The sequence below is a fragment of the Atta cephalotes genome (assembly GCF_000143395.1).
Source record: "Atta cephalotes unplaced genomic scaffold scaffold00009, whole genome shotgun sequence".
NCBI lineage: Eukaryota > Metazoa > Arthropoda > Insecta > Hymenoptera > Formicidae > Atta > Atta cephalotes.
In genome coordinates, this window is record NW_012130073.1 from 5,279,016 (window position 1) to 5,296,323 (window position 17,308).

General features: G+C 30.7%; 1 protein-coding gene across 1 annotated transcript in view; it reads left to right on the top strand.

Moving 5' to 3' along the window:
• Positions 1–17,308, top strand: part of LOC105627655 (peripheral plasma membrane protein CASK) — a 53,294-nt gene that overhangs the window by 15,458 nt on the left and 20,528 nt on the right. Inside the window, exons 2-4 of the mRNA XM_012208933.1 lie at positions 14,439–14,627; positions 15,214–15,378; positions 15,682–15,756. Of these exons, the coding sequence (XP_012064323.1) occupies positions 14,439–14,627; positions 15,214–15,378; positions 15,682–15,756 (429 nt within the window). The remainder of the gene's footprint in view (positions 1–14,438; positions 14,628–15,213; positions 15,379–15,681; positions 15,757–17,308) is intronic.

Below are 17,308 nucleotides of genomic sequence, written 5' to 3' on the forward strand. Positions count from 1 at the left end.
ATATATATATATATATATATATATATATATATATATATATATATACCTATTGTATATAAAAAAAGTTTTGTACATAAATTATGTATAAAGTTATATAGCTTTATACATAAAATTAGATATATTAATATTAACAAAATTAGATATATTAGATATATTAACAAAATATATAACAGCCTGTTCATATATAGATAAATAAATAAATTCCTTTATCAAATAAAACTTTAGGTATATACATGTAAAATATATGTATATAAAATTATACTATCAGGATAAATAATCTAATTCCAACATAGATGATTCAATTCGATATTTATTTTAATACCCTTCTTAATATGTACATTTATTTTTGTTACATGTGTTTCACAGAATATTTTATAAAAATCCGTTATACTGTTATAATACTATAGTTTAACAAATTCTGCGCAAAATAGTACCTCCCTTCCGAGTAAAATTACGCAATTGGAAATACTTGGATTATGAAATAATATAACGAGGTTAATCATGGATTTTCAATACAAATGGAAATTTACGGGAATAAACGAATGAAGTGTAAAGAATCCAATAAGCAGCAGAAATTAATTAATATAAAATAGGTATTGCCATATTTGTACATTAATATCATGTTGAATGTTTATCTTATACTTTTGGCACTACAAGAATACAAGGATACTTTGTCTTTTACACTCTTCTTAAAAGTTATTTATCAAGAAATGTAATTCAAATTGCATTTCTCTTTTAAAAGAGTCTAGTTATGGCAAGAATAATGTTGAGTCACAATTATAAAATCCCACGTTAAGTAATCCAAATGCAAATTATGCAGATATTTAACTTTTCAAATTTAGAAATGCATAATGGCACTATTCAATGTTTCCTTCAAAAGCAACGTATAATTGTTTACAGAGATAGATCAAATATTGAATCGTGCACGTCAAACTTTCCAACTTTCAAGAGAGATAATCTGAAAATGACTACTGTGCACAGTTTCTTGGTTCTCGCAGTTTCCTGCAAGGTGAAAATTGCGGCAAGAATTATCATGATTTTAAAATGCACAGATGCTTGAGAGCGAAATTTGCAGGTAATGTCGAGCCTTTTCTACCATGTCGTTCCTTTGTAACTTAAATACTTGCACAGCAACTTGTCCGCGCTCGCAATTTCGTACATCGTATCGTTGTTTCGGTAACTCTCTCGACGAAAAAACCGACGGTGTCCACGAGGAAGTTTCTCGCTGTCAGCGAGAATAGAAAAGTTTTGTTTTCACGGTAAACACACGGGCAAAGTTTCATCTAATTGGTTAAGTCGTTAAGGTCACGAACAAAACCGATGGCGACAAAACTTGGACGGTATAACAGGCGCACATATATAGCATTCGATAAAAGAAATGAGATACGCAATTTTGCCAAAGCGACAATTCGAAATATATCAATTTCAATATATACAGCAGTACGAAATGAACGACACAGAGCAGCAGATTGTTATTTAATTGCGATTACATATTGATTGTACTGTATTATAATTAATCTTACAAGTTAATATATATATCGGTAACGATATATTTCTCAGTGAATAAATTTAACATTATGCGGTTAATTAGCTTTTGTTTTTGTTTGTTAGTCTTGGGAAAATTGTAATAAACAAAATTACTGAAAAAGATACATATATGTAGCACTTTCATCTGTTTATTCTCTGACATAATAAAAAAAATGATAAATCTAAAATATGTTCTGTGAATATTAATTACTGCGGACAAATAAGTCAGCGATTTGTAAAATTACGTCTCCAGGTTTATTCGAATAAAATTTTTTCTCATACACAATCCAGCCCCTATATTGCTAGACTAATTAATATCGGATTCTGTGTAGTCCGAAAGAGAAATGTTATTCGCTCTACATTACGTGGTAACAAGTTCGTTTATTGAATTGGTTATGCATTTTACATTATTTCCTGGTTCTAATTACGTATATCACTGGGACATTATTAGAATGAATTGATTGTAATTTCGAGTTACGATGCAGTCTGAAGTTTCAGTAACCATCGTGAAATAGACGCACTAGCGTAGTGTTTCTATAACTCTATACTTCCTCTATAACTCTATATTTACGCTATTTTGCGTAACTCTATATATATATATATATATATATATTTATTGTTTTAAATTTGACGTACCACTTTACATCAGCGTTTGTCGTCTAATATTGGGTGCATCAATTAACTGTAAAGTAATAACATTAGAGACTAATTAACTTAATTAATTAGTCCTTAGCAAATTAGGTTGTTTTCTTTTTTTTTACACACACACACACACACACACACACACACACACACACACACACACACACACACACACACACAATACATAATGTTAGATATACTTTTTTATACTTTATCATTTTTATATTAATTTTTAATCTGAAAATCTTTGATGACCTTTTCTTAATCGTTTCTTTGTCTCAAGTAATTGCTTAATAAAAAAAACAATTTATAGACAATTTTAATTTCATTACAATAATTTTCCGTTTATAGTATTATAATATTAGATACTTTGCATTACTTTGACAACTTTGCTTCCGCCGTTTTTTTCCGAAATTCGAGGTTTTATTGTAAAAAACTGGTCATCTTTTAAGACTATCCACGAATCGATCTAATTTTTTACTTCTTCATAAGACCGGAAGTGCTGGTCAGCCAGGCCGTGTGCCATTGATCGAAATAAGTGATAGTCAGAGGGAGCAACGTCTAGAGAATACGGTGGGTGAGGTAGGACTTCCCATTTCAATGTTTCCAAGTATGTCTTGACTACTTTCGCAACATAGGGTCGAGCATTGTCATGCTGCAAAATCACTTTATCGTGTCTCTCGTTGTATTGTGGCCGTTTGTCTTTCAATGCTCGGCTTAAACGCATCAATTGCGTTCGATATCGATCGCCTGTGATTGTTTCAGTCGGTTTTAACAATTCATAATACACTACGCCGAGCTGGTCCCACCAAATACAGAGCATAACCTTGAACGTCAAAATCACCGTTCTTAAAGCGTTGAAACTACTCACGTTCTTTCATTAATAGCGGCCTCACCATAAGTATTTGAGAGCATTGGATGAGCCTCAGCTGCAGATTTCTTCATATTGAAGCAAAAAATTAAAACCTCCCACAAATGACGAGAATTTGGCTCGTAAACTGACATTTTCAATCGAGAATAACTTTATGATGCAGACACAAATCGACTAATGTTTCTGTGGGGTTATGTTAACAGATGCCAAAGTTTATTGTATGACGTCTATGATTTATTTATTTCGACCACCACTTACCGCTAAAGTCATCTATAGAAAAACGGCGGAAGCAAAGTTGTACACCTAATAATAAACGAATATAATTAATATATAAATATATGTATAATAAAAATATTAAATTTTTTTAGTTTAACATTTTCTAAAAAATGTAAAACAGCGACGTAAATATAATTTCAATATAAAAGATATTGAAGTTAGTGAAAAGTATCAATTCATTGGTAATTTTATGGAGATAACAGTCTACTTTTAATTGATTCAGTGCATTGTTTTAATATTGTTTTCTAAAACAGTATACTTGTACACAACTGTATTTTCAGTTTTACGAGATACATTTTTAGCTATAAAAGTTTACAAACAACATAAATTCTAGCAACTTTACTCAATGACGTAGTATTTAACATTTTATGCTCAGAGCAATAGTAGCTGCCGTGCATTTAAATGACCAAGAAGACATTACTAGTAATATTATCATGGCATGCCATGATATATGCAATATTTTAAAGAAAGAAGTTATTGACAAGAATTTTCTATTACTTCAATTGTTTATTTTCCTCAATTGCGGCATTTTGATCCATAAACTACACTGTATTAATTTAAATTTATAACATTATTTTTTTACACTTTACTTGTTATTCTTTGTATTATGATGAAAATTTTTTATTCGATTCAGAAGATTTATTTACTGCCATGAGTTATCTCGTCACGAACACAGGAACTAACTAAAAGAATTTTTCTTATTTTATCAGTGATAAATAACTGTGTTTATAAAACTTTGCGTAATATATCTCGCTAATGTTGTTCAATATTTGTTTGTGCCAACTAGTAATTTATTCGATTTCCCTCTTTCAGGCTGAAAATACAGTCCTGCAATATTTAGAAGTAGGCTGGGACTCTTAAATAATCCTCTTAGTTATGTGCATGCCGCGCGAAATGGCTATTATTTTAAAATACTTTTTAAGTACACGCGAGAAGTTGCACTCTCGCAGCTTTTAATTTTCCCGGCGACATATCTTCGTAGCCTGTAGTACGGTAGCTGCAACTGCCATATGCCTTGATAAACTCGAAAATAGGATATGGGAAATGGTGTACTCTCATACACGGTTTACTTTGAATGGGTTGTGCAATGCAAGTTTATTGAAAACCGGAAGTTGATCCACTACGAATGTAATACCCATCTCGATGACTCGTCTGCCCATACGCACACCTATCCTACTTCTACCTCATACTGCGAGATTCCTCACCATCCGCGTGCCACTCGTGTTTTGCACACTTTTTCGGTATGCGGAAAACGCATTACACACGATAGAGGCCACGATTTCACATCAGTTTCCGCTATGCAGACTACATCTGTATCAATGTGCAGCTGTGCTCTTCGTATCGCTTGGAATTCGTGGCACGAAACGTAATATCATGAATGGATTACATCTCTGGTTTTTCTCACTTGTCTTTTTCTCGCTAATCTTAATTTTTTATTTTTTTAAAAAAGAATGAATTTTACTCACAAATATTGTATTCATCATATATATAAATATCGTTTTGTGTTTTTCGAGAATATTATTTGTTTCCTTAAGTGCGCATTAATTGAACGACAGAAAAAAGCTAAAATAAAAACATAGATCTTTAGAAATGATTTTATTAAATTGCTTTTTATATTATTGCTTATATAGGATATTTCACTGTTTTTATGAATGACAGATCTATATTTTATCTCAAGATATTATTTAATTCTTGTACCAACTTGAGCCAGAATATTTAATGTTGAAAATTAACACTGCAAAAAATAGGAAAAGGTTTTGTACAAAATTTTTCCTCAGAAATAATCAAATTTTTTAATTTACAAGACAATTTATTAAATAATTTGTTATATAATAATAAAAAGAACATTTTGACAAAGACAGGAACATTTTGATTTTTGTATGAAGATGTATCAAATTGTTTACTTTTTGTTTTAAGAGTACTACATTAAAATGATTGCTGAAGTTGCATCGCCATATCGCTTACAAGCCAGTCAATTTTTATTCATAAATTTAAAGAACGACAAGCTTGTAAAGCTTTAGAATAATATAACACGATGAGAAATGGCTAGGAAAACGTCAAAAAATGGAACGTTTCGAATGGTATATTTGCGAGTTTCATGCCTCATATTCATCATATTATCGCATACATGCATAACCGAGTTACATAACTGATATATGCACCTAGAGGATATATTTCTGAGTGTACAAAACAAAACGGAAGTCAGCTACGCAGTGCATTATGCCGTTGCTGGTGCACCTGCGTCGTTGCGTACTACGAGAGTGGCATTTCCGCTCTCTATCATTCGATCCGCGTACCCTTTGCTTTCAAAATATCCCAGGAATTCCGGCTATTCGACTGCGATTGTAAAGATAGCTTCATAATGTCGTATAATTAATTTCACGACTTCTCTGACTTGCATGCCTGCCTGTACGCTCTAATAACTCCTCGAGTTTCCCGTCCGCTGTCATATTCAGATTTTTCTGTAACGAGTTATATGAAAAATTTTACATGCTGTTATTTCAAGACTTATATTAATTGGCGGTTGAATTTATATCGAATGGACTACGCGGAGAATTTAATCCAGCACTTCAACGATACTTTGTACTTGATGAAATTCGCAGTGAAAAGCGCGTTAGAGCAACGTGAATGTTTTTATAATGAGTAACTATTTCAACGAATATATCAATAATTATTTCACGTTATTTCAATCTCTTCTTTAGAATATTTTCATCGAGCGGAGTTATAACAGAAAATCTTATTTAAATAAAGAGTTGTAGTATAATTTTATCTGTTTTTAGTTTATAAAAGAATTTTAGAAAATAATTTAATCTATGATGTATAATATATTCTACTATACATAAATGTGTACTATACACAAAGCATAACTGTAATTTAATACAATTAAGGAAAACTCTTTACGTAGCGGGTATTTTAATAGAAATAGTTTAGAGCATAAAATTGAAAAATTTGTCATCACAAACTTCTAAAATGCCAAAGATTATTAAATGTAGAAATAGTTATAAATTCTTATCCATCTTCTTAAAATTATTATAATCATTAAGAAATATACTTGGTAATATACTTGGCTGATACAAAAATATCAATCAATCTGATTCTATTATCCAATTACTTAGTGACGTTAAATCATCTTTGATAATCATTACTAAATTGTAACTTACTTTAACATTTATTGTTAATGTGTAGATTATATAGCGATTATATAATATACAGAATTATGCGCTTTTATAATCAAGAATCTGACTTTCCAGTTTCACATTGACAACTGTTTTGGTTTTAAATAATTTTGTTTGAGTCAACAATATTTATTATATTGATATCAATTTCGTGTTTTATCAGATATCAGTGTGTTGTAATTTCATACAATAGTGCGGCATATAAATGTCGCATGCTGAAATTGATTAAGTAATACATATACACAAACGAATTTAAAAGAAATATATAGACTTGATCGAAACAAATTGAAAAATGAATGTTATATCTAAGAATTGTTTTTGTATATTTTTTATTTTTTAAAGTTACAAATGTAAATATCCTTTGATTTGATTCCCATTTTATCTAAAACATATACCGGACATTTTCCCGAGGCGATTCCTGTGCGTGGAAAGCAAATGTCAATACATTTCTCAAATAGAGCGTTGGGACGTGCTTCGTTATTGAGCAGCATTGATCGTAACGAATAATGCTCTTCTATGGGAGAGACTTGGGGGAATAATAAATTTTTAACGACGTCGGTTCATTAGCAAGTACTTAAAAATGCTGGGGTCAAGTCCGGTCCTCGCCTTGCCTCGTATATATATCGCCTTTATTCATTCTGTCGCTGACAGAGAAATTAAGTGGGGCGTGGAAGATAAAAAAAAAAGAGTTAATAAATGGCCACGCAGACCCCAGCCGGAACTGGAATACAAAACGGTGTTACTAGATTGCAAATCAACGCTTTATATACCCTCATGTATCGCGTCTCATAGAGAAACAAATTCAGTTTTTGACAGTGCGACGACACGCTGACGGTTCAATTATTAAGTATAATGGGAATTTTATCGCCCTTCCAATTTCACAAATGAAGAGATTTTACTGCTCATATATACGCCATAGGATGATTATTCACATTTATAACGCGGGTTAATGATATATGAGTTAATAGATATATGAGTTTTTGATATATGTAAATATATTTAATTTAATCAAACCCGCGTAAAGAATAAGTCTATATTATGAAATAATTGAGTTGTAAAACTAGAAGGGATTTATTTATGTTAAACATGTGGAATATTTTTAAAAAATTTAATAGTGGTACTACAATAAATATTATATGATGATTTTAGCGAATCTATTGTATTAAGCGTGATAAAATAGCATAATAGTATTTTAATCAAAATGTTTAATTAAGTTTCACATCATGAATGTGCGCGTAATAAGGTCTTTTGTTCTAACAATAAGTGTTTTTCTTCCGCGAGTTGTTACGACGTTCTCGTTCAAAGTGAAGTAAATACGTTCTCAATATGTTTCAATATCGATCCGCGCTACTAACTTTCGCAGTCGAGGAGCCAAAGTGCGAGGAAGGCGCCATGGATGTCCACGAGGCGATAATTCGTCGCGTCTTGAGCACATTTAACGACGAAAAGATTCGCCGGATCCGATCTCCTGGAATAAATCACCGAAAATTAACGAGTACTGGTATTCCAAATCGCGCTCATTCGTCACAATCGATACAGTGCTATTTTCGAGAGTATGTCGACTCCCATTTGGGCGTTTCTTCCCGCTTTGCTTCTTTTACGATCCAAGAAAAAATATAAAAAATATCGAAGAATGTTATTGCCGCTTGTATAATCATTGGTACACATTCGAAATACTGTTCTACTGAGAGATGAAAACAAAAGTCATATCAGATATAGATACTTTTGATAACTGGGAGTGAAGAGATAAACTGGATAATAATCCAATGATCATTGAATATATCCATATGGTCATCAGTGATAGCCAAAGGGACTAATGTTTGTAACAATGGGCAATTGCCGAGTACATCCTCGACAACAGGAACCATTGGTGTGTTAATTGGCAAGTACTTGTAGTTAACTCTGTGTGAGGGCGCATGATTGAAAATGATACTCCCGGGAACATTTCAACCAAGATGTTAATGCGACAGTAGTCCGTATTCTAACCGCCCGTTAAACACGATTATTTGATATTGATCTCGTAATTCCAAACATAAATGATGCATTTACACGCAAAATAGAAAAAGAATTCTGCAATGAATTTTATCAGCTTGTTATGTAGATATATATATTTTTTATATAGACTGCGATATTGTTTGATTATTTGTACGTACACACAATAGATAATAAACGAAAAATCGAAATGAAAATATCAAAATTTAATAGCATCAATATTTTTACAATCATGATTGTTTTTTTTACGAACAAATAGCTATAAATAAGTTAAATCTAATAAATATTGGATCATTTGTCCTTTCACGGTGTAGGAACTGTAGTGTTGAAAATATGGATGTTATGCTACATCAATAATTGAATGAAAGATGATTATTTATGCTAAATATACAAAATAGTTGACTTTTAAAATAATTATTTTAGTGTTTTATTTGTTTTTCTATTATAATCTCTTTTCAAAAACATGTGTGACGTTATGAAAATCTACGAGCCCGCGAAACTTCACGACTTTATGCAATATATACACAGTGATAAGTAGTAAATTAAAGTCAATAGTTTACTGTAACGATGAAGTTAAACAATATTGGTTCTTTCAAAATTAATACACATTTCTTTCAAACTTGGCCAATTTAAAATCGATTTTTTTCTTAGCAAAAGTTTGATTAAATATTGTTTTCTTACGCAACTTCTTAAAGTTATTAGTTTTCGATATTGAATATTGTAATATCAAATTAAAATTCATTTAAATTCCAATTCAGTTAAAGTTCGAAATTATATAAAATGCAATTATTTTTTATTATGTTAGTCTTGTTTTGACGTTTGATCTTTCAAAATTAATTTGCTGTAACCATATATACTTTCAATAATTTATGATACAAAAATTTATGATACAAATGCTTTGGCGAATGAAAATAATGAATGAAATAAATAAAAAATAAATAAATTCCAAAGGTACAAAGACGATACAAAGAACCGCAAAAAATTGAATTAGAATTATCTTGGGATTGATCCTGGGATGCTTTGTATAGATTTTAATAATCCTCTGATCCAAAATGATTTCTCAGGTAGACGAATGAAAGCAGCAGATTTACGTATAATTGAATTTTAATTTGCCCAGAGAGGGAACTATTCTTGCAGAAATAGCCGCGGATATTCAGTCGCTAAACGATAATTGAATCGGATTTCCGAATCCCACGATTAAGTCGCTTCCCTCGTCAATTTAACGCTTTCTTCGTCCCTCGTATTTTTCGAAGGAGATAGGAATATTTTATCCGAAAGACACCCCGCGCATATTACAGCCAGCGGAGCAATGCCAATGGCATGAATAGCTGATGAATCGGTCCGAATGAATTTTATCATCCCAATGCGATCCAACCGCATCCGTCCATACCATTTGTTCAGCCTTCGTGCAAGACGAATGATTATATATTTTAACACAGAGCTTATACGTACCGCAATTGAAGCAGTCCGCACAGTCGTGGTTTACCGCATACAACCCTCCCGGAATTGCAGACCGATGAATTGGCTTCCGGACTACGAATGATGCCACAGCCGCGGATCGCGCTCCAATTTGCATGGAGCAATATTATTTTATCCTCGAATCCAAGGACCAGCTTGCGTAAGCTCGTGCGCGCGCGCGGATATCAATATGTGGGATGAAGTTGCAGTCTCCACTGTTATCATGCAAGCGGAAATTCAAACCTTTCGAGGCATCCTCGAGATATTAACGTTGAATTTTATTTCTATAAAAATAAAACTGTTAAAAAAAGATATTATAAAATATAGTACACCATTACTCAAACTGATTGAAAAACTTGTTATATATCAATTTCTATTTGTAGCTTTTAAGGTTTATTTATAATATTCGAATAACAAAATATTTTGAATTGACATATATTTTTCTGAAATGTTTTATTTTGAATATCTTCACATATTGATATTTTCGTAATAAATTCGTACGTTCGCGAGATTCACAAGTTTCGAATGTGCGTTAAGGTTATATGCATATTTAATGAATATTGTACAAAACGTTTATGCACATATTATACGTTATTGCATTCTGAAATTATAGCAATGTAATGTTTTCCGAGTTACAACATTTTAAGCACACAATTTTAACATAAAGATGACGTATATATATATATATATATATATATATATATATGTGTATGTATAATAGACTATTTAATACATTCATTATCGGCAATTCGTAAGGAAAAGAACAATGAAGATAAACGATATTTGTGAATTAAATTATCCAATATTTTTTTAATTCTAATAGATTTCTGAAAAAAAAACAGTTAATAGACATTCCTACAATGGCTGTTCTTAATTAATGAATATCCGATGGTGCTAATGTAATTAACGACGTTCGATTAAACTGCGAATGAAAACCACCGAAATAGTCCCAACGACCATTCCCGTTTTTCTTGAATTAACTATGCAACTGTGCTTTCTCCACAGATGGTGCAGCGAAGTAACAAAAATACAGTCGTGTTATCATAGAGATTAATCCATTATTTATGATTTATACAACTTTATTTTCTTCGAGCCTACGATATTTTGCTTCTTCTTACAGTAAATTATCAAATAATTGCTACAATTATAATTGTTACGTGGTTCACTGAAAATTTGATTTAATCCTTCCAGGCCTGACTTTTGAGAAATGGAATATATAATGTCTAATTAATTTTAAAAATTTGAGGAATCACTGAATATAAAAATGAGGTCGAAATATAAAAATTGACAGCTCAAAAGCTTGAAAATTACAACGTTTATTACGTTTGTACATTAATAATGTATAATAATAATGTATAAATAATTTTCTTTAAAACAAATACTAGTTAAATGACTTAACATTTACAAAGACATTATTTTTTAAAGATACTGGTATGTACATGTACTACTAGATCTGAAAGAGTTAAAAGTACATTTTAAACAAATCTACATTGAAAAAAGTCTGATAATAATAATTAAGTCCAGCTACTAAAGTTTAGTGAAATAATTTCAATTAAATGTTAGATTAATAGAACCAAAGCCTATTAAATGTTAATTTTATTTTTCTAAATATTACCAAACGGTTGATTACTATTATTATATTTGGCAATATTTACTTAAATATCGCACCAATATGCTAAACAAAATACATTAATAGTTATTACTTTCTTTTTAATGTAATATGTATTTTTTATATATACAGTTGGTTCTTCTCGTGTAAGAATATATACATCATAAAAGGTAATTTACGTGCGAGTTTATCATGTTTCTTGGCCATTTCGTTCTTGTTATAGTGTATCTGAAATATGTTTTTTCCAAGTACGATTTGCATATAAAGTAGATGTGTAAGGGAACAGAAATAGAGACTTGTCGTTGCTATCATCTGGGTCACAGGTGACGAGTTTGGCCGCGTTTCAGGTAAACGAGACTCGTCCTTGGACAAAGTGCTCGTAGTACCCCTTCCAGAATCCTTTACATCCATGAACAAAGCATTTCCATGATCTGATGCAAATATTTGCGTGGCAATACATGTTATCTTTTATACGTATAAACGAAATCATGTGGCCAGTACAAAAAGATACACACTCATATATTTAATTAAAATAAGAAAAGCTATATTGATATTAAAATAATTATTCTTTTATTACGCACTATCTCATCGAAATTTCTACGAAAATAAGTCTTCACAGAAGTGAAACTAACTGGTAGACGATTATATAAACATGCAATTAACGTATCAAAGCAATACAATTCTCTAATCTAACCTGAGTTTGCAGCACAATTCGTCTGAGACAATTTTGAGGTTGTAACAGATTAGGCTTTAAGCTTGATCGACCGAACAACTACAGCTTAGAATTCGAATACTATTATTAAACTACCAAATCCAGTCACGATTGCTCGTAAAGTCTCTATTCAACTAATCCGCCAAAGAGTACGCAGCATCGATAGCTGCTACTGAAGTTTTAGTAAATAAGGAAGTATATTTGGATTTCGACTGTTTGCAATGTCTAGTAAGATTTTGGCGAATAAATCCGATTTACAAGATAAGCAAAGTTCAAAATTTACACATTCTGTCGTATTAATATGTAGCAATGTGCGGTTATATATTTTATGCATATTTTTAAGAGATTTGATAGGAAATTCGATTTACAAATTAAGCAAAATTCACAATTCAAATATTCTATTGTATAATATTGCAGCAAAGTGCGGCTATATATTTTACATATATTTTTACTTATAAAATAAATATAATTATTATTTTACTATGCTTTAAAAAAAAGAAAACAAATTTTTTAATTAAAAATTATTTAATTATATTGTATTTGTATAATAAAAAAATTTATTAATTTATCACCAAAAGATGATTAGTCTTGAGATCAGTTTCTAACATCGTTCGCTATTTTTTACGAAAATTTAAGCTCGTCGTGCAGTCGACGTAAACATCATAAGTTTTAGAACTTTCTTTTTTTGAACTATTTGTATATGTCAGATGCGTATATTTCCCAATATACTTTTTCCTAAAAAGTTAAATAAATAGCTTCAAGGTATTAAAATTAAATTTGCAAAATGAAAGGTTTCAAAGAGGACTTAATAAGGATAATATCATCAAAGTAGGTTTTTATTAGCTGTAGAGATTTAAGTGTCAAAGCATCAGTGAAATTCGAGGAACATTTATAGCTTCAATGTTGCGTTAAAATAAATCTGTATAGAGATTTAGAAAAGAAGTTAATATTATCAAGTATAATATCATCAAAGTAGATTTTTCGTAGTTTACAAAGCATAGTATTTTAGTAAGTGCGAATTATTCTTAAGAATGTCAAAAGTAGTATTAAAATTTCGATTCGGGAAAGTTGTTAGATTATAAAATATTGCATATTTTCTTAACATAATATATATACATAATATATGTACAAAAGATTATTTATGAAAATTTTTTTATAAATGTTTCACATTAAAATAAATAATTCTATTTGAATATATCAGTAAATTATTTGTTATGAAAATATTCGTCAATAAGAACAAAATATATTCTATAGCAAATACGATGTAAGTGCATTTATTAATCTATACGTTGTAAAATAGAACATGATCATTTATAATATGTTTATCGCGTTAGCGTACGCGATAGCATTCCCGCCATTAAATTCAGAATTTGCATTTGAATTTTAATATGAAAGCCGATAATTTAAATGTAAATTATAACGCATATTTTACACTTCTTCAGTTCGATCGAAACGTGCATATCACTACATATACGCATTGTATTTTCCATACGAAACATACTACTCTCATCATATTAAGACACTTTGTTTCATATCACTCTACTGAGTAATTAATAAAATTAATCGGACATTTTTAAAAAATCATACTTATTAAATTATTTTCCCAAAAAAATTTTCTACATATATCGCATACATTCAATCTAATAGATTAATTGTTTAATTTCTCTTGCCATATAAATATATCCGTGCACGTAATGTTTATATAATAATATTTAAAATTTTAAAACGTTTTGCTCTGTGTGTGTGTGTGTGTGTGTGTGTGTGTGTGTGTGTGTGTGTGTGTGTGTGTGTGTGTTCATCGATAATAAGATTAAATATTTATACATAGTTTAGACTACATTCTGCAGAAAGGACAATCAGCAATCAAAATTTGATTATATATTTCCTTTTTATACAATTATGTATTTGTAAAATAACACCGCAAAGGTAAACATACGACTAACGAATACATAACTCTCTCGAATAAAACATATTTGCATACGACTGAAGCTGAGCATACTTATTAGTTATGATAATATAGTCGCTATGTATAATAAGAACTTATTATGTTACATAGTTTTATGATAAACAAGAAAAAGGAAAACTTTTCTTAGTAAAGGCGAGTCAATCGTCTTGTGATATGTAAGAAAAACGTTAAGAGTTTAATTTGCAATTTTGCTTTGCTTTTTGTTTTAGGCACTTCTACAAGCTCACGATGTTGCCGGTCACGAGGTCTACGGCGAGGAAGCCACCAGGGTAACGCCACCGCCACTTCTCACGTATCTGAATGGCGGTGACGATCTCGAAGGACAAAACGGCGATTTAGATGAAAAAATTACTCGCGTCAGACTGGTGCAGTTCCAGAAGAATACGGATGAGCCAATGGTGAGTAACAAGGCAAATATATATATATGTGTTTCGGCAATGTGAAATAAAGGAAGGTTTTTGAAATGTAGTTATAAAAACCTTCCTATGATATGATTTTTGTTTAAAATGAGAGAGGAAAAAGTATATATATTTTAAATAAATTCTTAAAAAATATGTGTGAAAAATTACTTTTTAATGAAAGCGTAAAAATATGTATGTAGATATATATAATATATAGATGTGAAAGTATTGTTTGGATTATATTGGATTATATTGAGGACATTATATTGAGGAATTGAAAATTTTTGATAAAAAAGTTAATTTAATATTATCTTAATATTTTTTTTAATTTTTAATAAAACATTTAATAAAGATTTGCAGGATTATATTTTGGATAATAATAAATATTAAATTTTTACGTGCATTGTAAAATAAACTTTGTTATTATGATAATTTTGATTTTTAATTTGGCGTTGTTATTTATTATTCATATGGTTTAATACGGACATTCGCTATGTTTGAAATAAGCAATGTTTAACTTGTTATTATCGATAAAATATTACATTTACTACTCTTAATTTACTTTACATTATTTGTTTTTCAGGGAATTACATTGAAAATGAATGAGGATGGACAGTGCTTCGTAGCACGGATTATGCACGGTGGGATGATCCATAGACAAGCCACTCTTCACGTCGGTGATGAGATTAGAGAGATCAACGGTATACCAGTTCAGAATCAATCCGTTAATGCCTTGCAAAAGATTCTGGTGAGTATTATAAAGTTATTTTCATAACTGCGAGCGGAATCTGGGAACTTATTTCAAGAAGTTCTAAATCCTTCGTTATCAAAGAAATTACTTGATGGAATATACTATAACTTTCTCAAACAAGTATTTATTATAAAGTTTAAAAACTATACTTTGAAGTAAAATATGATTTCGATATTGGATTATAAATTTCTACATTGCATTATTGTATGCAAAATTTTGTGTTTATTATGAATGAGTATCGGCTTGCTTCTACTCGTAACCGTAATTTCTGAAGAGTCCGGTTCTCTTCGACTGTTACAGCGGGAGGCACGTGGGTCGGTGACTTTCAAGATCGTGCCGTCGTACAGGAGCGCGCCGCCCCCCTGCGAGGTACAAGTAAGACCCAACACCCAAACCCTTTCCCAAAACACTATCGCGTCTAGTAAGCCCACATCTTCCACGGCCTCCACGGGCGCGAGCTCTGGAGGCGGTGTGAATAAATCCGGGAAACCGGTGAAAACCTCTGCGGTCACGAGTAAAGAGAAGACGCCTAAGGCGTCAAAAACTTCCAAGTCTAAGAGCGCTTCTTCGTCCACCGAAAGCACGCCTAGACGTCGTTTAAATCCATTATCGGCTCTACGATCGCGAAAGTCTTAAACTCTTCGATCGATCTCGATTTCATGTAGCCCGCTCGATTAAATCGTGTATTCACAGAATTGCCAGAAGCACATCGAACTGCTTCTAGACGTAATGGTAGATCCCGGAGCAAAAATTTATGCCTTCTTCCAACGACACCATTGAATTAATTACTGAGATAGCGAAGTTGCTGACGAACTTAGGCCTTATAGAGTAGGTAGTTCTTATCGCAGTTGGTAATAATTATGGTAGGTAGTTTTTGTAGTCACAGTAATTATGCATGTTAGGCTTTTTCCCCAGTACGCTTTACTATATTGATTACGTAATTTGCTTACTTCTTGGAAGTATGCAAATTTCTATAATATCAGTGCTATTATAGATTTTTTTTCAATGATAAGTATGTGATATATGTATATATTTAAAATAAAATATATATTTAAAGATTTAATTAATAATGAGTATGAACATGATAAACATATTATTCAATTATTTTATTTTTTATTATTCATTAATTTAATTTTAAAGAAAGAAATGATTTACAAATAATTTCTTTAATATTTTATTTTTGTAAACTTTTATTTTTATTCAATGAAACTCCTTTAAATATTCTCTGAATTATGTAACTTTATCTTCTAGAGAGTCACATCAGCACTATATATTCCAGATATTATTATTGATTATAACCCAAAGACATGATTCTACGCATGAAGTGATCTACCAATCGATTAAATAGTTTGCCTTAGTTTCTCTTAAATCAATCTTCTAATTTAATAAGTCATACTTTGATAATAGAGATTTGCAACGATAAACAACTAATTTGTGTTTTATATGTAGATTATTACAAATAATTATTTATGAAGGAAAAGAACAATTAATTCGATTAGATGATTCAAACTTGACATACTTTTATTATATAATGAAATGACATTTCACATTTTATAAAGAATTGTACGATTATTACTTTAAAGAACTCACGCAACGTACGAAGTCTTTGCCTATTATCCGTTTCGCGATTAGGAAAGTTTTGGATAATGAACAGAGGGATATACGATTAGTTCCTCAATAGTTTGCAGTTCATATATAGTTTCTTGCGTAATTTCATCTAAGGTAGACCACGAAGTTTACAAGAAGTTTGCAGGAAGACAGGCGGTTAATAGTGTCCACTTTGCATTACGTTTAGAATAATCCATTATCAGAAAAATTTTTGTACCGTGTAATTGGCAACGAAAGAAATGAGAATATAAACTTCTACGAAAGCTTTAAAATTATTTTTAAATATATCTCATTAAACTCGAAAATTTTATTGAAATTC